At 54.2% G+C, this 23,064-nt stretch overlaps 1 protein-coding gene across 1 annotated transcript in view; it reads left to right on the top strand.

The window, feature by feature from the left end:
* Positions 1 to 23,064, top strand: part of ZAN (zonadhesin) — a 36,901-nt gene that overhangs the window by 10,895 nt on the left and 2,942 nt on the right. Inside the window, exons 14-43 of the mRNA XM_029947218.1 lie at positions 12 to 196; positions 2,511 to 2,652; positions 2,839 to 2,955; positions 3,476 to 3,600; positions 3,846 to 3,991; positions 5,637 to 5,780; positions 6,177 to 6,284; positions 6,367 to 6,536; positions 7,122 to 7,324; positions 8,526 to 8,667; positions 8,966 to 9,213; positions 9,453 to 9,633; positions 9,890 to 10,001; positions 10,377 to 10,471; positions 11,076 to 11,252; positions 12,383 to 12,591; positions 12,835 to 12,979; positions 13,400 to 13,647; positions 13,744 to 13,908; positions 14,320 to 14,444; positions 14,788 to 15,083; positions 18,861 to 19,075; positions 19,531 to 19,681; positions 20,046 to 20,287; positions 20,668 to 20,797; positions 20,982 to 21,156; positions 21,460 to 21,633; positions 21,890 to 22,029; positions 22,482 to 22,681; positions 22,777 to 22,915. Of these exons, the coding sequence (XP_029803078.1) occupies positions 12 to 196; positions 2,511 to 2,652; positions 2,839 to 2,955; positions 3,476 to 3,600; positions 3,846 to 3,991; positions 5,637 to 5,780; positions 6,177 to 6,284; positions 6,367 to 6,536; positions 7,122 to 7,324; positions 8,526 to 8,667; positions 8,966 to 9,213; positions 9,453 to 9,633; positions 9,890 to 10,001; positions 10,377 to 10,471; positions 11,076 to 11,252; positions 12,383 to 12,591; positions 12,835 to 12,979; positions 13,400 to 13,647; positions 13,744 to 13,908; positions 14,320 to 14,444; positions 14,788 to 15,083; positions 18,861 to 19,075; positions 19,531 to 19,681; positions 20,046 to 20,287; positions 20,668 to 20,797; positions 20,982 to 21,156; positions 21,460 to 21,633; positions 21,890 to 22,029; positions 22,482 to 22,681; positions 22,777 to 22,915 (5,049 nt within the window). The remainder of the gene's footprint in view (positions 1 to 11; positions 197 to 2,510; positions 2,653 to 2,838; positions 2,956 to 3,475; positions 3,601 to 3,845; positions 3,992 to 5,636; positions 5,781 to 6,176; positions 6,285 to 6,366; positions 6,537 to 7,121; positions 7,325 to 8,525; positions 8,668 to 8,965; positions 9,214 to 9,452; positions 9,634 to 9,889; positions 10,002 to 10,376; positions 10,472 to 11,075; positions 11,253 to 12,382; positions 12,592 to 12,834; positions 12,980 to 13,399; positions 13,648 to 13,743; positions 13,909 to 14,319; positions 14,445 to 14,787; positions 15,084 to 18,860; positions 19,076 to 19,530; positions 19,682 to 20,045; positions 20,288 to 20,667; positions 20,798 to 20,981; positions 21,157 to 21,459; positions 21,634 to 21,889; positions 22,030 to 22,481; positions 22,682 to 22,776; positions 22,916 to 23,064) is intronic.

The following is a 23,064-nucleotide window of genomic DNA, read 5'->3' as shown; positions in this document are numbered from 1 at the left end:
TTTCCTCTTAGCGTGGTGTCCCCCAAACGCCCACCATGAGCGCTGTGCCTGCCCAGCATCCTGTGAGAGACCCAAGCCCACCTGTGGGCTTCCCTGCAAACCCGGCTGTGTCTGCAATTCCGGCTTTTTGTTTCGTGGATCCCACTGCATCAGCGCTGCCTCCTGCAACTGCTTCTACAACAACAATTACTACGAGGTAAGGCCGCTGGGATGCCCAGAGTGCCTGAGGGAGATGGTGAGCGGAACACGTGGGTTCTGGCTCCATCTATCTGCTCCCAAGGCAAGATGACCTGTGGATCCATGGGAGGGTCCCAAGGGGCCAGGTCACAAGCAGAGGTTACACAATGCTGGAGTCATTCATTCCAAATGTGACTTTTGATGATGACATCATCTCTGTTTTTGCAATAAATGTGTTGGGTACCCACGCTGGCTGAGTTAGGCTAGGCTATGTAGAAGATTCCATCATCCTGAGGCCCTGTGCATCAGACACTAGGCCAACCCAGTGGTCCAAGGTACTCATCTCTGTCTTGAGGAAAGCCAGGGGGTCCCTGCATGTACAGAACACGACATTCCAGAACCTTCTTCCAAAGGAACTTGCAAACCCTGTCAAAACAGAGGGGTTGTGGGGTGCCTGGGTGGCTCAGTCGGTTAAGCCTCTGACTTCAGCTCAGGTCAGATCTCACGTTCATGGGTTCGAGCCCTGCGTCAGGCTCTGTGCTGACAGCTAGCTCAGAGCCTGGCTCCTGCTTCCGGTTCTGTGTCTCCTTCTCTCTCTGCCCCTCCCCATGTCATGCTCAAAAAAAAAAAATTAAAAAAAAAAAAAACAGAGGGGTTGCTGTTCTTGTCTCCCCTAATTGGTGGCCCCCCTGGGAAGATTGAATGTGCACACCTACTCTGAGCCGGTGCTGTCCCAAAGAAACAGCGTGCAACCCTCACACATTATTTTACATTTCCTACTAGCTATCTTTTTAAAAAAAGGGGTGCCTGGGTGACTCAGTCGGTGGAGCATCTGACTTCGGCTCAAGTCATGGTCTCACGGTTTGTGGGTTTGAGCCCCGCATTGGGCTCTGTGCTGACAGCCTGGAGCCTGCGTTACATTCTGTGTCTCCCTCTCTCTCTACCTCTCCCCTGCTCGCACTCTGTCTCTGTCTCTCTTAAAAATAAATAAATAAATATTTAAATTTTTTAAAGAAAAATCTGGGCTCAAGCGTTCACTTGTGGGTGACCTTGGTCAAGTTTCTTTATCTCTTCAGATCTGTTTCAGTGTCTATGAAATGTGTTACATAATTGCCACCTACCTCATAGGGCTGTTGTGAAGCTGAAATTAGATCTGAACACAGGCTAAGTACTTAATAAATGTTACAATTATTAGCTAATTATGATAAATATCACATGCAACCTATTATCAGTGCATTAAGCTAGGGGCACCCGGCTGTCTCAGCTGGTAGCATGTGTGACTCTTCATCCCAAGGTTGTAAGTTCAAGCCCACGTTGGGCATGGAGCCTACTTTAAAAAAAAAAAAAAGTGCATTAAGCTATTCACTAGCGTCCAGTGGCTTGTCTCAGCTCCAGGGGTTCTTCCCCATGGGTCATCTGAGTTCCTGTTTGTCTCTTTGAGGACCACTTTCTCCCTCTCCTCCCTTTAACCAGTCTCCTGGGTGTCCCTGTGTCAGTGTTAGGATTCGTTTCGGCCTCAGAAAGATCTATCATAACCATTAGCATTAAGCGTCTCTTGCCTGCCCTGGGAGACATCTATGCATTTCTTATATATTCATTTATGCATTCAAGGAAGGGTGTTGAGTCCTTGTTCTCCTAATGGTCTTAATTCTGGGGGACGCATAGTATCTTTGTTCATTCTGATATGGCATGTGTTTCTTTTTCTTTATTGTTTCTTTATTTTGGGGGGGGAGGGTCAGAGAGAGAAAGAGAGTCTCAAGCAGGCTCCCCAGTCGACAAAGAGCCCAATGTGGGGCTTGAACTCACAAACCATAAGATCATGACCTGAACATAAATCAGGTGTCAGCAGCTTAACCCACTGAGCCACCCAGGTGCCCCAACAGCAAGGGTTTCGTGAATGAGAGCTCCTGCCAAGCACTGTGCTATGTGTTGAGGCTCTGATAGGGAATAAAGAGCCATGGTCCCTCCCAGAGTGCTTGCAGTCAAACAATCACAGAAATTAATATGAAAGTACAGTTGTAGTAAGTACCGGGAAGGAAAGGTACCCAGAGCTGTCAGGGTGACCTAGTCAGGGAGTCTAAGGAGTCTTCCTAAGAAAGTAGTGACCCTTGAGCTGAACTCTTCTGGTTGCATAGAAATGATTTAAAAAGGAGGGGGAAGAGCATTCCAGGATGAGAGGGCAGCATGTGCAAATGTCCTGTGGTGAGCAGAAATATCTGGTAGGGCAGTGGGAAAAGGAGAAGTATGAGCCAGGTTAGGTCTGCAGGCATGGTAGTAGAGGGGGAAGGGCCCCAAGAGCTATAGCACCGTGACCCTGGACCCCCTGTTCCCAGCCTGGGGCAGAGTGGTTCAGTTCCAACTGCACAGAACGCTGCCGCTGCAGGCCTGGCAGTCAGATGGAGTGCCAGATGTCTCAGTGTGGGTCACACACAGTGTGCCAGCTGAAGAACGGCCAGTATGGATGCCAACCCTATGGTGAGCCCCTCCCTGCATGCTACCCATGCCGGCCAGCCAGTCAGAGTGGGTATGACACCAGGGTCCCTTGACCAGAGGAGCTAGGGATGCCACTGGGTGGGTGAGGTGCTGTGTGGTCTGGTCTGCCTGGTGGAGCAGTGGCAGCAGGCTGCTGCCTGTGCCCCCTGCCTTCTCCCTCCCCGGCAGGCACTGCCACCTGTGTCATCTACGGAGACCCGCACTATCTCACCTTTGATGGAAGGTACTTCAGCTTCATGGGCAAATGCACCTACATCTTGGCCCAACCCTGTGGCAGCTCGACAGGTAGGGAGGGCCCTGGAGATGCCTGGGCCACGGATCTGAGTTCAGAACTGCTGGGAACACAGTGGGTGGCAGAAAAGGGCTGGGGAGCGGATGGGAGGAGCAAGATGGGAATGCTGCCTTCAGTGACCTAAGGTTTGACGTTCTGGCCACCCCAGAACTAGGACTTTCTCAGGACCAGAATGCCCTGTAAGGCACTTCTCTTTATCAGTTGTCTCACTGGCCAGCTTTAACTGAGGACCCACCAGGAATAATGGCAATAAAGGGACAAGAGAACTATTACAATGCCCTGGTCCACCTAGGGAGCACAGGGTCTCAGCACAGTATGGGCTATTCTGGAAGAAGGCAGGCAGTCACACCCCACTCACATCTGGGACCCCCCCGCCGACTGGTCTTGAGCAGAGTGAGTGTCTTCCTGGTCCTTTAGCCCTGCAGTGCCAGGTGTAGGCGCCACCCTCAGTGGATGCTCAGAACTGCTTGTTGAATGGGCCCCTGGATGCTCTTCACCCCTCTCCCCTCCCAGAACCATTCTTCAGGGTGGCGGCGAAGAATGAGTATCGAGAACAAGAAGGCATGTCCTACCTGAGCAAAGTCTATGTGACCCTGCCCGAGATCACCGTCACCCTGCTCAGGGACAGGAGCACGCTGGTGAGTCTGGTCTTCCCTGCAGTCCCACCAGTGCCTCCAGGCCTGTGGGCTGTGGTGTCCCAGCCAGCTCCTGCAACCTCCAGACCTCTCAGGGCCGGGTTCCAGAGCATTCTGTGTGTTACCGAGGATTGCTGTGGACAGGCCATGCCTTCCAGTGTGAATATGGGAATCTGCCAGGGTCGGGGTGGGGGTTCTCCTTGACTTTTCCTCTGTGCCTCAGTCTCCTCCCTTGCCCCACCTTCCAGGTTGGGGGTAAGCAAATCACCCTCCCAGCGGTACCTTCTAAAGGAATCTTCCTGGCTTCAAGTGGGCGATTTGTGGAGTTGCAGACAGCATTTGGTTTGCGGGTGAGATGGGATGGCGACCAGCAGCTGTATGTGAGTGTGCCCAGGTGAGAGGTGCCCTGGGGGCCGCTGCCACTTCTCCCACGCAGCCCCTCCCCCTCCTCTTCCATTCCAAGCACTAATTTTCCATCTCTGGGTGGGAAGCACCTAGTTCCGGCCTCCCTTTGGATGGGGAGACAGGAGGAATTGATTTCTGGGCAGAATGATAATAGCAGGATATACACACAATGCTTTGGGATTGTGCTAGAAGGAGTTGCTAATGGGTCTTGGGAGCTTCCTGAAGAGTGGTCACTTGACCCCAGTCTTCAAGAAAGGGTGGCTCCCCAGACAGACAAACAAGGGAAAGAATGTCTTTGTAGATAGTGAACAGCAAATGCATGGAAAACTGGGAATGTGGGCATGTTGTGGTGTAGTTTGAAGTGTTGGGGTTAGGGGTTGCCGTCCAAAAAGAATTATTTTAAAAAAAATTTTTAATGTTTATTTTTGAGAGAGTGTGCAAGAGCCTGCATGAGAGAGAGAGAGAGAGAGAGAGAGAGAGAGAGAGAGAGAGCGAGCATGAGCAGGGGAGGGGCAGACAGAGAGGGGGAGACACAGAATCCGAAGCAGGCTCCAGGCTCCGAGCTGTCAGCACAGAGCCTGTCACCAGGCTCATTCATGACCGAGCCAAGTCAGATGCCTAACCAACTGAGCCACCCAGGCGACCCCAAAAAGAATTCTTGAGATGTCTTCAGTGCAAAAAAGGTGGTTTTATTAGTTTTTTATTTTTTAAAGTTTATTTATTTTCAAAGAGAGAAAGATTGAGAGAATCCCAAGCAGGGTCTGCATTTCCACAGCGTGGAGCCTAATAAGGCTTGAACTCATAAACGGCGAGACCATGACCCAAGCCAAAATCAAAAGTTGGATGTTTAACTGACTGAGCCACCCAGGTGCCCCAAAAAGTGGTTTTATTAAAGCACAGGGACAGGACCCATGGGCAGAAAGCGCTGCCCTGGGATTATGAGGGGTGCCTAGTTATACACTTGGGAGCTGGGGGAAGTAAAGATGAGGGGAAGCTTCCAAAGAACAGGATCCTAGAGGCCTAGCTATTGCCAAGCTAGGGTTGTCTTTCCCTCCAGCAAAGCACTGACATTAAGACAGATGGGAGACCCTGGAGGAACTTCCTCCCCTGCCTGTCTCAAGTATTTGTCAGGGCGCCTGGGTGGCTCAGTTGGTTAAGTATCTGACTTCAGCTCGGGTCATGATCTCATTGTTAATGGTTTCGAGCCCCACTTTGGGCTCTCTGCTGTAAGCACAGAGCCTGGAGCCTGCTTCAGATCCTCTGTCTCCCTCTCTCTCTGTCTCTGCCCTGCTCACTCTCACTCTCTCTCTCAAAAATAAGTAAACATTAAAAAAAAAGTATTTGTCAAAGGGCTGCAGGTTATAAGGAAATGTAATTTTATCTACATCTCTTTCTGCCTTTGTTTCCCATATCTGTGGGGCCAGCGGGAAGATGGGGTGTGAGCAGAGCAGTAAGGATGCCTTGCGGGGGTGAGGGTTTGTGAGGTCCCTATGCGTCTGGCACGGACCCTTGTTCGCAGTGTGCACCTGTCAGTCCCCCGATGCATCCTGCCTGCAGCCCCCAGCTCTGTGTGGTCCCTCTGGGGCTGGAGCTCCTTCTCTCCATTAACGCCTCCTCCTCTCCCCCACCCCCAGCACCTACTCTAGCAAACTCTGTGGCTTCTGTGGCAACTATGATGGCGACGGCAGCAACGACAACCGGAAGCCGGACAGCAGCCCGACGCAGGACGAGGAGGAGCTGGGCAACAGCTGGCAGACAGCGGAGGACGAGGACAAGGAGTGAGGACGTGGCCACACACCCCCCACCGCCTCTGCCCTCCTGCTCCTCTGCCTTTCTGAGAAGCATGCACCCTGTCCAGCATCACCCCCTTTTTTCTTTCTCGTCGCTCCCGTGCACCCCTCCCCCACTTCTGTCATTCTTCTCCCTGCCCTCGTTCAGGCCAAGTTCACTAACCCCTCACCACCCCGCTCACCCCCACACCTTCCATCGTCCTCAGGGGATGCTAAGCAGCCTCTGTTCCAGTTTGCTTGGCTCCAGGTTTCCCCACCTCCTCTCAGGCTTGGGGTTCAGCCTCTGTCCGCTAGGGGCCGCCGAGAGACGCAAGACTGCGGGGGTAGGGGCCAGGCTGGAGGCGAGGCTTTAGGGCATGGGCATGTTGTGGGGGTCTCTTCCAGGTGCCAGAAGAACTCGGCAGTTCCTCCCTCGTGCAACTCAGGACTGCAGAACAGGCTGTCGGGACTACAGTTCTGTGGACGGCTCTTGGACGCCCACGGAGCCTTTGAGTATGAGGGGAGCCAGCGAGGGCTGCAGGAGAGGGGGTCACGGGCGCCGGGATCACTCCTCTGACCCAGCCTCTCTCGTCAGGGCTTGTCTGCCTCACCTCAAGGCCACCTCATTCTTTAAGAGCTGCACGTTTGACATGTGTAAACTCCAGGGGCTGCAGCCAGTGCTGTGTGCCCATATGGCAACCCTGACTGAGATCTGCCAGGATGCCGGCTACGCGGTGAAGCCCTGGAGGGGACCCCAATTCTGCCGTGAGTTGTGGCATGCAGCGGGGCCCCCTTCCTTCACCCACGGATACGAGCTGAGAGTGGACATCTGCGTGTTGGCACGAGCGTGGGGGAGCCCTGGCAAACACGGTCCCTTGCAAACTCAGAAAGCCCTCCGGCCGCCTGAGGCTATGCGGGGCAATGCATGCAGGTGCTCGTGCGTGGCGCCCACGTGTCCTCCAAAACACACACAGCACGGACTCCTGGGGTGGGTGGGCGCACCACGACTGCCTCACGGCCTCTGGGGAGCCTGCTTAGGGCAAGGCCGTGCCCTTGATGGAGGCCCCATGGCCATCCTCCCCTGCCCTGTAGACAGTGCATGTCTACAGCAGCACTGTTGAGACGTTTGGATCTGTCTGCTCCCCTGGACCTACCTCTTGGTAGCTCCCAGCGGGCCACATTCTGGGCCCAGAGTGGAAGCTGAGCTCCTTGGTCACGCTTCTCCCGGAACCCTCTGCTTCTCAGGAGAGGGCAGAAGCCTCTAGCTGTGAGGCCTTGGAACACTGGGCTCTGAACACACCTTCATTTCCCTGCCCCACCCTGTGCCCTTCTCTGCTTCCCCTCCACCAGCAATGACCTGCCCGCCCAACAGCACGTACACGCTGTGTGCCAGGGCGTGCCCCGCCACCTGCCATTCTGGGTTCTCTGGCATGGCCTGCCGGAACCGGTGTGTGGAGGGCTGTGAGTGCAACCCGGGCTTCGTCCTCAGTGGTCTCCAGTGTGTCCCCCGGTCCCAGTGTGGGTGCCTCGAGCCCGCGGTGGGCTACTTCAAGGTGAGCCTCTGGGGCTGGGTGGCTCCGCTGTGACACTGGAAAGCAGGCCTCTGCCTCCGAAGTCTGGGCGAGCCCGTGTGTAGGACAGAGAGGCCACGGAGTCAGGGCACGGAGGGCTGACAGTAGGGACATTTGGGCCCATATCTGACTCCCCGTCTCTGTCCATCTCTAGCACTTTCCCCTCAGACCCCGATGGAGCTCTGTCAGCTGTTTCCCATGCTGCCCCTCGCCTCTCCTCCCTTCCACATCCTCTGCCCTTCACGTCCCTGACTCGTTTTCCCAGAGTTACTCCTTCTCCGAGGGCCCAGGCTTTTCTCTATGTCATGTGCACAAACATCTTTCCAAACACCTTCTCCTCTTCCACAGGCCCCTTTCTCTGCTGAAGGACTTTGGCCCCTACCTGGGCCCCCATCTGCACATTTGAAGCCAGACCCTTATCTACGGTGTTTCTTTCTTCCTTCTTTGCCTGTCCCTCACCCTGTCCCTGAGAATGACACTGGGGTCCATCACAGTCCTCTGCCCAGCTCTGGGTCGGCCCACTGAACGCTCTATCTGTGCCTTGCTCTCCCCTCAGTTTTACTTTCTCTGTAGCCCTGTTATCTCTGCTCTGCGCCCCCCCCCCCACCCATGCCTGTTGGAATCCTTCACCTCCTCTGAGACTCTGTCCAGGCTCTGAGCTGTCAGCACAGAGCCTAGTGCGGGGCTTAAACTCACAAACCATGAGATCTTGACCTGAGCGGAAGTCAGACGCTTAACCAACTGAGCCACTCAGGTGCCCTTGAAGCCTTCCTGATAAGCAAAGTCAGAAGGCGTTCCTCTAAACTTCCGGAGCAAGTGCTTATTGTCTGTACTGATGGCAAGAAACTCTCACTGGGTCCCCTGACTGTCTTCTTTAGGTGCATATCCTGTTGGAGTACATGATCTATTAGTTTACTTGTTTCCTGCCCCTCCCCCCCATCGTGAGCTGTTAGAGCTCATCTATCCAGTTCATTCCTGAGTCTCTAACACCTGGTGCAGACACAGGGATATCTGTTGAGCGAAGGAGCAAAAAAGTGAATGACTTGAGTAAGTGAGCGAATGCCAGGCTTACAGCCAAGCCTGGAGCTTCGGGATGACAGGAATGGGTCCCCAGTGAGCAAGCCAGCGATCTGAGTAACAGACCTGGGAATGACCTCTTTCCCTCCTTCCTTCCATCCCCCAGGTGGGGCAGCGGTGGTTCAAGCCAGGCTGCAGACAGCTCTGCACCTGCGAGAGCAGCGGCAAAATTCGCTGCACGCAGTGGAGGTGCCAGGCCCGGGAGGTCTGTCGACAGCAGGATGGCATCTATGGTTGCCATGCCTTAGGTGAGCAGACAGGTGGGAAGTGGGGGAGAGGGGCTGCCTGCGTGACCTTGGGAGAAGGCATGGCTCTGCCCTAAAGCAGGCACCCTGGAGAGCCAGGGCTTAATGGGGCCTGGCTGGCAGTTGGCCCAAGCCAGAGCAGCCTCTGCGTGGACCCGGTGAGGTTGGGGCAGTCCCTGTGCTTGACCTCTCCAGGCCCAGCCAACCACACGGATGAGCCAAGGGTCCCATTCCAACCTGGACTCGCTGAGCTAGCAGCTCAGGGTTAGGGCATCTCCAAGTTCCATCTCCTTCTCCCCAGGGGCTGCTACCTGCACCGTCTCAGGGGACCCTCACTACCTGACATTTGACGGAGCCTTGCACCACTTCATGGGCACCTGCAGCTACATCCTGACCAGGCTTTGCCAGCTTAGGTCCCAGGAGAACTACTTCATCGTGAGTGCCACCAATGAGTTTCGCAATGGGAACTTGGAGGCCTCTTACGTCACATCCGTCCACCTGCAGGTCTTCAACCTGAGAATCTCACTGATCAAAGGCCGCAAGGTCGTGGTGCGTGCCTCCGCCCACCTCCCCTGGCCCCTGTACCCCTAGCCCGCTCAGCATCTCTTCTCTGCCCCCTCCTTGCCCGCAGGCCCACCTGTCTGGCTTCTAGAGCCCTTGGGGGGAGCCCATGGCAGACCCAGCCCCAATTCCACAGACGCATCACCATCGCTGTCTGCTGCCTGGTCCTGGCCCCATTGTCCTTGTCCCAAGCACCTCTCCCTACCACGTCCTCCCTGCCTCTGTAGCTGAATGGTCGCCGGGTGGCCCTGCCTGTGTGGCCTGCACAAGGCCGGGTGAGCATAAGGCCTAGCGGCTCCTTTATCCTCCTCTACACGGACTTTGGGCTTCAAATTCGCTACAATGGGAACCATCTGGTCGAAGTGACAGTGCCCTCCTCTTATGCTGGCCGGCTCTGCGGGCTGTGTGGTGAGTCCCCTGAGCATCTGTGGGCTGGGTGGGGACAATGGGCAGTAGTCTGTCTCAGTCCTGCTCATCCACACATTTCAGTGGGCTTCCTGAGGGCTTGTCTGCTGTTTGTGAGGGTAGGTATTGAGAGGCCAAAGGGAAAGAAAAAGAAAGATGAACTGTGGACTGTTGAGTGAAGAGTGAGAACAGTCTCTTCTGAGAGGAAGGTGGTGGTGCTGGGGCTGGGGCTGTGGCCTCTGACTGGACCCTCCTGCAGGCAACTACAACAGCAACAGCCTAGATGACAATCTGCTCCCGAACAAAAGGCCCGCGGACAGCTCGGAGGGCCTGGGAGTCGCCTGGAAGTTCCCTGAGTACTCTGAACCAGGGTGAGCTGGGAATGCAGGAGCCAGAGCTGGGGAGGACCCTCAGCGGGCAGCCTGGGCTGTCCTCTGTGCGTCCCTGATCTCTCCAGGGACCGGAACTGACCGAAGACTGTTGTTCCCACTTCCCCTGTCCCCGCTTGCCTTCTGGGCTTACTCATCTGTCTCTTTGGAGAGCTGGAGAGCCCTCTCGGGAATCCCATTCCTGAGTGCTAACCTCCTTCCTTCCTGCTGCATCTTCTGACCTTTGTACTTGAGGGACCACTTTGTTCTCTTCTCCTGCCCTTATTCCCTTCACATCTTCCTTCTCCACTGTCGCTTCTGTTTTGGGGCAGCTTCCTCCAATCCTAAATTCCTGTCCCTTCCCATCTCCCCGTTCAGCTGCTTTGCTAAGGGTCCAAAGCCCTCCAGATGCCAGGAGAACAGAGTGGCAAAGAGCTGGAAAAATAACTGTGATGTCTTGATGAACCCTCAGGGTAAGTCACATCCCTTGATGGCCACAGTGCTTTCCTCCCCTGGCCAGGGATAGAGGAGAGGGAGTGGTCAGGGAGGGAGTAAGAATGAGACTTGAAATAAATGGAAAGTCAGGAGGGAGGCAAGAGGAAGGTAAGGCGGAGGCAGTATTTACCTCGGGAGTTCTTTTTTTTTTTTCTTTAATGTTTTATTATTTATTTTTGAGCTAGAGAGAGAGAGAGAGAGAGAGAGACATGGCATGAGCAGGGGAGGGTCAGAGAGAGAGGGAGACACAGAATCCGAAGGCAGGCTCCAGACTCTGAGCTAGATATCAGCACAGAGCCTGACGTGGTGCTTGAACCCACAACCGTGAGATCATCACCTGAGCTAAAGCCGGATGCTCAACTGACTGAGCCACCCAGGCACCCTTCACCTCGGGAGTTCTGATGGACCATGGTTTGTTTTTTTTTGTTTTTTTGTTTTTTTTTTTTGCATCTCAGACAGTACTTTCTCAATGATTACAGGTTTTGATTGAAATGGATGTTGAATTTACTCCAAGTCAGCTGTGTGGTTCTTTTCCCTTCCAAGTGGACTCTGTCCTCACACCTACATCGTTTCATCTTCCAGGACCCTTCTCTCAGTGCCACGGGGTGGTGCCTCCCCAGTCCAGCTTCGCCAGCTGTGTGTATGGCCAGTGTGGTACCAAGGGGGACACCCTGACCCTGTGCCGCTCCCTGCAGGCCTATGCATCCCTGTGTGCCCATGCTGGCCGGGCCATTTCCTGGCGGAATAGCTCCTTCTGCCGTGAGTGACCCGATCACCTGATCCCAAAGCCGGGAGGAGGCTGCCAGAACCCCTTTCTCTCCTCCTGTCTTTAAAGTCTGCTCCTCTGCTCTTCTTCCAGAACCTGGCCCTCAGCCCCACGTAGAGCCCCAGACCCTTCCCGCCTTCCAGTCTCTCCCAACCCAACACCCACCCTCAACGTGTCTGCCCCGCCCTGGGAGCCTCCTCCATTGACTCACTCCTCACCAACATATTCCACCCTCACTTGGTTACTGCCTCCTTCCCCTCTGACCTGGGCCAGCTCTGTTCCCTTTTTTTTATGTTTATTTATTTTTGAGAGAGAAGCGAGAGACAGTGCAAGCAGGGGAGGGGCAGAGAGAGAGAGGGAGACACAGAATCTGAAGCAAACTCCAGGCCCTGAGCTGTCAGCACAGAGCCCGATGTGGGGCTTGAACCCACAAACCGCGAGATCATGACCTGAGCCAAAGTCAGACACTTGACCGACTGAGCCACCCAGGCAGACCTTTAAGACTTTTTAAATGTTTATTCATTTCATTAAAAATTTTTAAATTTATTTTTGAGAGAGGGTCAGAACATGAGGAGAGGGGCAGAAAGATTAGAAGTCCAGAATCTGAAGCAGGCTCCAGGCTCAGAGCTGTCAGGCCAGAGCCCGATGTGGGGCTCAAACTCACAAACCATGAGATCATGATCTGATCCAAAGTCAGACGCTTAACCTGCTGAGCTACACATGTGCCCCCAGGATATCTTTTTATTTTTTTATTTTTTACATCTATTTATTTTCGAGAGCCTGAGAGAGACAGAGCATGAACAAGGGAGGGGCAGAGAGAGAAAGAGACACAGAATCTGAAGCAGGCTCCAGGCTCTGAGCTAGCGGTCAGCATAGAGCCCAACGCAGAGCTCGAACCCACAAACTGTGAGATTATGATCTGAGCCAAACTCTGATGCTCAACTGACTGAGCCGCCCAGGTGCCCCTCAGGATGTCTTTTTAAAGACTGAGTAATATTCCGCTGTATGGATAGACCTCATTTTGTTCATCCATTCATCTGACGAACATTCCCTGGGAACTCTCGATGTCCTGAACTCAGGGTGCTGGAAATCACTACCCTTCCTGACACTGGTTTCTTCTTAGCTCTGAAATGCCCGTCCGGCAGCAGCTACAGCCCCTGTGCCAATCCCTGCCCCGCCACCTGCCTCAGCCTGAATGCCCCCAGAGACTGCCCGGCAGCGCTGCGCTGTACGGAGGGCTGTGAGTGCCAGAAAGGTCACATCCTGAGCGGAACGTCCTGTGTGCCCCTCGGCCAGTGCGGCTGCGTCGACCAGGAGGGCTACTACCACCCGGTGAGAGGCTGGGCCCCAGCTCCACATGCTGAGCAGGAGATCTCAGAGCCTGTGAAGAAGCAAGGCGGCAGGGCCAGTGGTAGGGGCTAAGCAGCAAGTCCAGCAGCCCAAAGGCTGAGAAAGTCTGGGGATGGAGGCCAGCAGCCAAGGGGAGCGAGCCAGAGGGGGCACCTGGGGTAGAGGGTCCCGTCCAACTCTGGCTCCCAAATTTCCACTGTCTCTGCTGATGCCCACGACCCACAGGTTGGGGAGAGATGGTACATGGACAGCAGCTGCTCCAGGCTCTGCACCTGCTCCCCTTACAACGCCATCTCCTGCCAGCAGACCGCCTGCAAGCCCGGCCAGATGTGCTGGCCGCTGGATGGGCTGCTACGCTGCCGAGCTTCAGGTACAAGGCCCCTGCGCACACAGGAGGACCCCAGCGTCACGGAGACCGCTCTCCCCCAACTCCCCCCCCCCAACTCCTGTCACCTGTGGCCCTCGGGCTCCTATATCTGGTGTCCCAAAGAACTTCTTGGCCAGGAATGATGACCCCTGTGCCATCAGGAAGGGCTCCTGGGTTCACTCATGGCTGTCCTGGCCATGAAAATGAGATGGGATGTTATGAGTCCCATTATGATGCCACCTTCTCTGGCAGAATAGCGCCCCCTCCACCCCCAAGCCTCATCCTAGCCTGGCTACCAAGCCTTTATTTCTCTTCTTCCCTCCCTGTGGGGCCTCCTTCACCTTCACATCTCCTCAGAGACGGGGAGAGCTCTTGCTCTGGTAGAGGCCGGAGCGCTCCTCAGCAGCCCCCTCTCCCGGCCAGGTATGGGAGTGTGCCGCACCTCACACCCCTCTCAGTACCTCAGCTTCGATGGCGCCTACCACACCGTCAGGGACACCTGCACTCGTGTCCTGGTGAAAGTGTGCCACTCCACCATGGACCTGCCTTTCTTCAAGATCAGTGTCCAGTATGGGAAGAAGAAAGGCCAATCCGCTGTTTCCTACCTCAACCAGGTCAACGTCGATGCCTTTAATACCCTCATCACCTTGATGAAGGACCGTCGTGTGCTGGTGAGCTGGGTGGCGTGGGTGGGAAGGGAGGAGGCCAGGTCTGGGGAGGGGGCTCCAGTCCCTCTTCCCACTCACCTGCCCTGCCCTCCTCTGTAGATCAACGGCACACAGGCCACCTTTCCCTTGACCACCGAGATCCGAGGGCTCAGAATCCGTGTTGTTGGCAACAGCATCATACTCTCTTTTAACATCGGGGTCCAGGTCAAGTTTGACGGCAAAGATTTTTTTGAGATCCAGCTGCCTGGAGCCTATTACCAAAAGGTGGGGGGGATCCTCTGGCTCTTTTTCAATGGAGTCTGTCTCAAGAGGGCGCCACACCCTCTCCAGACCTAACCGGTCACTCCTGAGTGGAGGGGGGCTGGAAGTGTGCATTTTTCTTAGGAGTGAAACGCGAGCCCCAGTGAAAAAGGCTCTTTTCTTTTTTAAAAAAAATTATTTTCTTGAGAGAGAAAGCGAGTGAGAGTGGGAGGGGGTGGGGGTAGAGAGAGAGGGAAACAGAGGAACTGAAGTGGGCTCTGCACTGACAGCTGCGAGCCCAATGCAGGGCTCGAACCCATAAACCAGGAGATCATGACCTGAGCCAGTCAGATGCTTAATGGACTGAGCCACCCAAGCGCCCCCTAATAAGGCGCTTTTGCTTCCCTGGCTCTGAGAACCCTTTCACCCGCCCAGGTCTGTGGCTTGTGCGGAAACTTCAATGGTGAGGAGGAGGATGAGCTCCTGATGCCTGACGACGAATTAGCCCAGAATGACACTGAATTTGTGGAGAGTTGGCAAGACAAGGAGTCTCACCCAGAGTAATTAATTGTCCCCAAAGCCTCTAACCTTTCATAGGAACAGGAATTGGGATCCCAGACTGTATGGTGCGCCTGGGATAGGGAGACTGGGGCATTCCTGTACGTGTGCAACTTGACACAGGATGATTTCTTGGTCCCTGGAACCTATATGGGGACACGTGAGCTTTCCTTTCTTGACTTCAGAGTGTGGGGAGGGACTGAGGCTGCCAGAAAGGAGCCAGAGCTCAGACCAGCTTCCTGGGGAAGACAAGACAAGGCAGTCTTCAGAGTCACTTGGGAGTGCCAAGTCATTTTCACAGGTCGGCAGTGGCTGTCCCTATGAGGACCCTTTTCTCCTCTGCAGTTGCCAAAAAGAGGGCCAGGAGACCCAAGCCGTGCAGCTGGAGACTCTGAGCATAAACTGCAGGAGAGATGACCTGGCCAGAGCCCAGGAACAGTGCCAGGCGGCCTTCCAGACTCTGGCCTGGACTGCGTGTGCCACCAACGTGGCCCTCAGGCCCTTCCTTCTCAACTGTACCCACAACCTCTGTCAGTTTGGAGGCCTCAACCGAGCCCTCTGTGACTCTCTGGAAAACTTCGCGGCTGCCTGCCGGGCCCAGGGGCTCCAGCCCCCAATCTGGAGAAATAGCAGTTTCTGCCGTGAGTGTCCCCTACGATCACCCGAGTGCTCCCACACCTCCTTTCCGTCTGCGCATCCCTTAAAACTCCCTGTCTTCCTCTCGGGTTGTATCTGACCTCTCTGACCTTGTGGTTCAGACATGGCTCCTTGGCACCATCTCGGCCAGTGCCCCTACCATGGGGACAGCACACGGGCCTTGCTTTTCCACACCCCTCCCTGCCTTTACCCACACCACTCCCTGAACTTGGAAAGGTCCTTCTTCTCACCTCCTGGCAGACTCCGGGGCATCCTTCTGTAGCTCTTAACATTATTTTCTTCCAATTAAAATCCATGTACCATAATAGTCACCACTTTAAAAATACAATTCATTGTTTTCTAGGATATTTACAAGGTTCTGCAACCATCACCACTATATAATCCAGAACCTTTTAAACTTTAAGACAGTGGTTGGCATGTTTTTAGGATGTGACACATTCACATGGTTCAGGAACTTTTAGCATTGCCCTGGGCACGTGAGTGGCTCAGCCAGAAGACCGTGCAACTCTTGATATCGGGGTCATGAGTTCAAGCCCCATGCTGCGTGTGGGGATTATTTTTAAAAAATTTATAAAAACAAAAAAGATTGCCAAGAAGGAATCTCTCTACCCCCAACTCCTGACCCTCTGGTCCCAGGTCACAGCCTGCCCTTATCAGCCTCTGAGTATTTTTCCAAAGATCTTCTACTTATACCCATAGAAACAAATACAAATCAATTTTTTTTATTTTTTTACAAATAGCATATGAGACACAGTAGATTGCATTTTATCTTTCTTGCTTGGTAATCTAGCTTGGAGATCCTTTCACATCAGTTGTGCAAAGGAGCGCCCTCATTCTCTTTTGTAGCTCTGTGATATCCCATTATTACATCAGAATTCATTTGTCATAATCTTTACTTGTTTGGAGATCATGTGTGCGAGCTGGGAAGAGGAGCAGAGGGAGAGAGAGAATCTTAAGCCGGCTCCCCGCTGCTTGAGCCCATGACTCTGGGATCACAACCTGAGCCAAAATCAAGAGTCAGACTGTCAAACGACTGAGCTAGCCAGGTGCCCCCGTCATAATTTTTTTTAATGTTTGTTTATTTTTAAGAGAGAGAGCGAGAACACGAGTGGGGGAAGAGCAGAAAGAGAGAGGGAGAGAGAGAATCCCAAGTAGGCTCCACCCATCAGTGCAGAGCCCACCAAGGTGCTCAAACCCACGAACCGGGAGATCATGACTTGAGCCGAAATCAAGAGTTGGATGCCTAACAGACTGAGTCACCCAGGCGCCCTTGTGTCATAATTTTTTTAAAGATTTTATTTTTAACTAACCTCTACACTCAATGTGGGGCTTGAACTCACAACCCCGATATCAAGAGTTGCACACTCCACAGACAGAGCCAGTCAGGCGCCCCTTGTTTGTCCTACTTTATTTAATTAGTCTCCTGTCGACAGACTTTCTAGTTGTTTCCAGTTGTTACTGCAGACAGCACTGCAGCAGATAACCTCGTGCAGTTATGATTTTGTATGTGTGAGTCTGTCCGTAGGATAAATTCCTAGGGGCAAGATGCCAGGTGAAGAACTCTGTGCATTTGCTCTTCTGAGAAATGTTGCCTATTGGCTTTTCATAGTGGGTGAGGCGTTTACATTCCCACCAGCAACACGGGAGAGGGCCTAGGTCCCCGCAGCCTCGCCAACACTGCGCACCGTCACACTTGCGGACCTTTGCCAATCTGATACTTGAAAAAGACAGAGTCTGAATTTGCATTTTTCCTATGAGTGAGGTTATACATTCTTGCATATGTTTGGGACTTGTTTGAACTTCCTCTGTTGGGAACTCTGCCTTCATATCCCTTCACCATTTTTTCCCACTGGCTCATTGGCTTTTATCAGACTATCTTATGGAGGTCCTTTATCCATCAGAGAGAGTAAGCAGCCCTTTATTAGTGCTATGAGCTACAAATATTTTTCCAGTTTTTTTTTAATCTTGGACTTTTTTTGTCATGCAAATAAAAGAGATACATGTCTGTGGGGTAGCATATGCTAGTCTTTTGTTCTGTGGCTTCTGTGTTTGGAGCCATAGTTACAAATGCCATATCCACTCCAGAGTTAAAAAAGAATTGGCTCATGGGCGCCTGGGGGGTATCAGTCAGTTAAGCATCTGACTTCAGCTCAGGTCATTATCTCATGGTTCATGGGTTTGAGCCTCTCATCAGGCTCTGTTGCTGACAGCTAGCTCAGAGCCTGGAGCCTGTCTTCAGATTCTGTGTCTCCCTCTCTCTCTGCCACAACCCTGCTCATGCTGTCTCTGTCTCTCTCAAAAATAAATACAACACTGGGGCGCCCGGTGGCTCAGTCAGTTGAGCCTCCGACTTCAGCTCAGGTCATGATCTCACAGTGGGTTCGAGCCTCCCGTCAGTTTCTGTGCTGACAGTGGATTCTCCCTCTCTCTTTGCCCCTCCTCTGCTTGTGCTCTCCTCTCTCTCAAATCAAATAAATAAACTTAAAAAAAAAAGTTGCACATGTTTTGCTTCAGCATTTTTTTTAAGTTTATTTATTTTGAGAGAGAGAGGGAGGGTGCAAGCAGGGAAGGGACAGAGAGAGGGAGAGACAGAATCCCAAGCAGGCTCTGCACTGTCCAAACTGGTGCTTGAACCCACAAACCATGAGATCATGACCTGAGCCAGAATCAGGAATCGGACAGTCAACTGACTGAGCCATCTGTGTGCCCCTGCTTCAGCATTTTTATGGTTTCTTTCTAATTTTTTTTAAAGTAAGCTGTACACCCAATGTAGGGCTACCGACCAAGCCATCCCTATGGTTTCTTATTTTATATTTAAATGTTTGATTCATAGGGACTTTTATCCTTGTGTACAGTATGAGATGTGAATCACATTTGTTTTTACTTTTTTCCCCAGCATCTTAAATGACCTGTCTCTTTTTTCCCAGTGCCTGAGATGCCATGATTTATTCTATACTAAATTCCCATATGTATTTGGTCCCAATCTGGTCTACTTTCTCCTTCCCCCGCTCTGTCCTCACTTACTAGTAACCCAATGTTGTGATATTGAGAGTTTCAACTGTGTCTAAATTTCTGGTAGGGCATTTACCACTCACTGCTCTTTCTTTTCTTTTCTTTTCTTTCATTTTTTTAAAGAGTTTTCTTGGCTTTTCTGGTTTGTTTATATCTTCCTCTCCACTTTAATACCTTTTTGGTCCTATTAAAAAAACAAAACGGGGATGCCTGGGTGGCTGGGTCGGTTAGGCGTCTGACTCTTGGTTTCAGCTCAGCTCACAATTTCTGGCATTCGAGCCCTGTGTAGGGCTTGGGATTTCTCTCTCTCCCTTTCTCTCTGCTACTCCCCCATACGTGCTGTCTCTGTCTCTCTCAAAATTACCAACTAAATTTAAAACAATAACAACAACAATACAAAACCCGCTGATGTGTTTCCTTGGGGTCATCTGAAATGTATAAATTAACTTAGGGACAACTGACTGCTTTATGTTGCAGACTCTTGCTATCTGGGAACATTTCCATTTGATCACAGGTACTTTGCTTAAAGGGCTCTGTTCCTCTCCTGCAACAGAGCAAGCACCTCGCTGCTCCTATTACACACGCACGCCTGTCACATGCTTGCTGACCACACGCGTCAAGGTCGCCAGGCTGCTGGCTGACCTCTGTCTCCCACACTGAATGGGAAGGGCCGTTCTTACTCCTTTCTTTCCTTGAGGCCTGGCCAGAGCCCACGCTCAGTAAATGTGTACCCCCTTCCCCTCCCCCAGCTCTGGAATGTCCCGTCCGCACCCAGTATTCGTCGTGCGTTCCCTCCTGCTTACCTTCCTGTGTGGACCCATCAGGCCAGTGCAGTGACACCCGAGTCCCCACCATCTGCAAGGAGGGCTGCATTTGTCAGTCCGGCTTCGTGCTCAGTGGAAAAGAGTGTGTGCCCAGAAGTCAGTGTGGCGGCTGCACGGACGACTATGGCAGCTCCTTCCCTGTGAGTGGGGACAGGAAGCCAGGGTGGGGACAACACCTTGAGGCTGACATTTTCTCCTTGCCTGGGTCTCTGTCAACCTGGGGACGGAGCAGGGGGGTGTCCAGCCAGGGCTGGGCTGGGGGTGCACGTTTTGGATTTTGGATCTGAGGAATCCAAACAGCTGGAATGGGGCATGGTATAGCAGGAGGGGAATGGCCTTGGTTTGAATCCTATGGGTACCAGTCATGAGTCAGAGGACCTCTGTGACCTCAGTTTCCTCATCTGGAAGATGAGTCCAGTAGCACTTCTTGAACAACGTTCGTAAGACACTGAGCATGATGCCTCTAGAAGGTGGTACCGTAGCTGCCTCTGGCCTCAGCCTAGTAAGCCATGTGGACTGTGGGCCTAGGCTGACCAGGAGAGAGAGCCCTGGCTCTTCCCTCCTCACACCGTCGTTCTTTCCGCGGTTTCTCAAGGAGGGTAAGACCTGGATCACCATTCGCTGCACTAGAAGGTGTGCCTGCACTTTGGGAACCGTTCACTGCCAGCAGTTCAGCTGTCCCTCTGGCTCCCATTGCCAGCCCCAGCCCGATGGCACTGGCACCTGTGACATTAACAGTAAGAGGGGCAACTGGAAAGGGGGAGCAAGAGGCAGGGCCAGAAGGGGCTCAGGCTGGGAAAGTCTGGAGAGGGAAGGGGCCCCAGCACGGGCAGGGGAGGGGGGGTCTGCGCCCTCATTTGAGCTCTCACCTGTTCTGTGGCCGATCCTGGAATTTCCTACATTAAGTGCCAGCAGAGGGGACGGGACCCAGAGATCTCTCAGGATTTTTAACTGGGGCTGGGAAAGGAAGAAGGTTGAAGATCAAGTATCCAGGGAGCCCAGGGCTCAGAGGGAGGGTGACCAGAGACATTAGGGCCTTAGAGGGATTCTGAGCATTGTTCTATCGGGGAAGGGTCCCTTCTGAGTGTTGGTCCTTCTCGGCAGCATCAGAACAATGCTCAGTGTACGGGGACCCCCATTACCGTACATTTGATGGCCTCAGCTACCTCTTCCGGGGTCGCATGACTTACACTCTGATAAAGACGGTGGACGTGCTCCCCGCTGGGGTGGTTCCTCTGATTGTCGAGGGGCGCAACAAGGTGCATTCGCCCTGGAGCCCAATCTACCTGCATGAAATTATTGTGATGATCTACGGCTACACAGTTCAGCTCCGGGCTCATCTGGAGCTCGTGGTAAGAGCCAGGCCCGGCCAGGGGAGGGTGTGGGGAGGTGGCCCAGGCCATGGGAGGCCTGCAGACAGGTGAAGGCAGGGCTCCATGTGCTCTGGGAAGTTCCTGGCTGGGGCTGCCTAATTATTGAAGTCAGATTCAGCATCACACTCCCCTCATGGGATGAGGCAGAGGAGGACAGTGGGATTGAGCCAGAGGGTAGAGAGAGACAGGGAGAGAGGGAAGGAGGGAATGTGCAGCGTGAAGGTGGAGCCAGGCTGAAGGAGGACCCGGGGAGCAAAGCCTATTGGGGTGAATGAGGCATGGAGATGCCGAGCCGAGCAGAGAGGCAGACTAGGGGTGGGCTGACTCTGCACCACGTGGCTCCTGTCTGTCTTCTCCAGGTCAACAACCAGAAGGTGGATGTCCCCTACCAGCCCGATAAGCGTCTGCGGGTTAACCTGCGGGGCCATCGCCTGTTTATGATCACGGACTTTGAGATGCTGGTCAGCTTCGATGGAGGCCGAAATGCAGGTACCTGAGAGCGGGGATGGGAGAGCAGGACGGACGTTTCCGGGATGGAGACCACATGGTCTCCAGGCCTCCGTGGAGAGTAGACCCCTGCCATGGGCGCAGGGCCCCAAGCGCCTGGGGTGGAGCTTGGAGGGGCGGAGAGAAGGCGGGGAGCCCTGCTTCTGGACTCCCCTTCCCCCTGCAGTGATCACGCTGCCCAACAAGTACAAGGGGCTTGTGCGTGGCCTATGTGGGAACTTTGACGGGAACAAGAGGAATGACTTCGTGCTGCCCAATGGCACCGTCACCCAAGACCTACTCGGCTTTGGCAACAGTTGGGAGGTACATGTGATCAGCGGTGGCCTCACCCGCTTCTCCAGGTGAGAGGGCGGGGCCTCTGAGCAGGGGGTGCCGGGCAGGGAGGTGAGCATCAGCCCTGTGTCTGTCCGCACCCCGCTCACCCCGTATCCTCAGCAGGGGAGGACGCCCGAGGCTGAGAGCCCAGACAGACCTGCCTGATCTTGTTCTGCCCCTGCCTCTCAGACCCACTGTGGGGGCACTGGCCCTCGTCCTAGGCTGTGCCCACACCTCCCCTCCCCACACCTCCTCCCCAGTCCTTCCAGAGTTCAAGGTCCTCACATCCTCAGGGGTCTCACCTGACCCCCTCTGGGTCTCTGCCCCAGGGCCATACAGGAGGAGGAAGAGGAGGAAGGGGAGGAGTCAGGCTCCCATGCAACGGAATGCAGCCTGGAGCAGCTGAAGCTCATCAATAGCACCCAGGCGTGTAGAGTGCTGGTGGACCCCCAGGGTCCCTTTGCTGCCTGTCACCAGAATGTGGCCCCGGAGCCCTTCCAGGAGTGAGTCAAGGGCCCAGGCCACATGGGAGTGGCCTTTGTCTGGGACCTGCTGCCAGTTCTGTGATCTGAGCTGTTTGGCTCACTTCTTTCTTTCTGTGGCTTCGGTTCCTTGTGATATGCGCCCCCAACACACACACGCTCACACTCACACATGCCACCTGGTGTCTTTCTGCTGGGGCTTCCAGGTCCTCTTCTGCAGGGCTGGTGTCCTTGCCTCACCGTCTCTGACAGCCCCCCACTGTCCTGCTGCCCCCAGGCACTGTGTGTTTGATCTGTGTGCAGCCCGGACCCCCACCCAGCAAGAGGAGCTTCGCTGCCAGGTCCTCGGCGGCTATGCCATCATCTGCCAGGAGGCGGGTACTACCCTGGCCGGCTGGCGGGACCACACCCGCTGTGGTGAGGCCCTGACCTTCCCTGGTGGCTGGTCGTGGGCTGTCTCGGCCATTTCTGCCCTGAGCTCCCACTCTTGCCCACCTTGGGCTTCCCGCTCTGCTTCCCCACCCCTCCCTCCATTCACCACATCTGAGTCCTCCCGACCCAGCTTCCCTCTGTGCCCCATCCAGGAAGCTGCACCCCACCCACCCGTCAGCCCATCCTGCTCCTTTGCTCCTTCTCGCTCTTTCTCGCCACTGATGCCCAGCTTTGCTCCTCCACTTCCTTAGCATACTTTAATGTCACAGACAGAAAGACACACAGAGCTGGCCCACTCTTCTGGCTTCCCAGCCTTTACCAAGCTCTGGGTTCTGTTGGATGACCTTGTTCCCCACTCCAGCTTCCAGCCCCACATTCCCCATATCTGTGGGGTCAGCCCCAGGCTGGCCACCTTCTCACTGTGACTTTCCTGTCAGCCTTGGTGTGTCCAGCCAATACCGTCTATCAGAGCTGTATGACACCCTGCCCAGCCTCCTGTGCCAACCTGGCAGCCCCTATGGACTGCGAGGGCCCCTGCGTGGAAGGCTGTGCCAGCCTCCCGGGCTACATCTACAGTGGCACCCGGAGCCTTCCCTTGGCCCACTGTGGCTGCACCAGCAATGGCATCTACTACCAGGTCTGGGCTGGGACTGGGAGACCCTGCAGGGGCAGGAGAGCCAGATGAGGGAAGAAAACCAGACCTTCTCTTCCTGGCCCTTCTCCCCTCTCCAGCGGGGTGACAGCTTTGTGACTGAGGATTGCTCTCAGCGCTGCACCTGTGCCAGCTCAGGGGTGCTGCTGTGTGAGCCCCTCCGGTGCCATGCCGGGGAGATCTGCACCCTAGGGAACCTCACTCGTGGCTGTTTCCGAGGTGAGCCCAGGCCTCCCCTTGGCTTCAAGCTTCCCCCTTGTGTTTGGGGAGAGCTGGACAAAGGATCGTTGTCCCTCTCAGTCCTGTGACTCTGCCCATCTATGTCAGGAAGTTGGGCATTTCATCCCACACTCTCGCCTCCTTTTTTG

This window comes from Suricata suricatta, chromosome 8, assembly GCF_006229205.1.
Source record: "Suricata suricatta isolate VVHF042 chromosome 8, meerkat_22Aug2017_6uvM2_HiC, whole genome shotgun sequence".
In the NCBI taxonomy this organism is placed as follows: Eukaryota; Metazoa; Chordata; class Mammalia; order Carnivora; family Herpestidae; genus Suricata; species Suricata suricatta.
The sequence above is the reverse complement of the archived record's forward strand: the minus strand, read 5'-3'. Positions and strand labels throughout refer to the sequence as shown.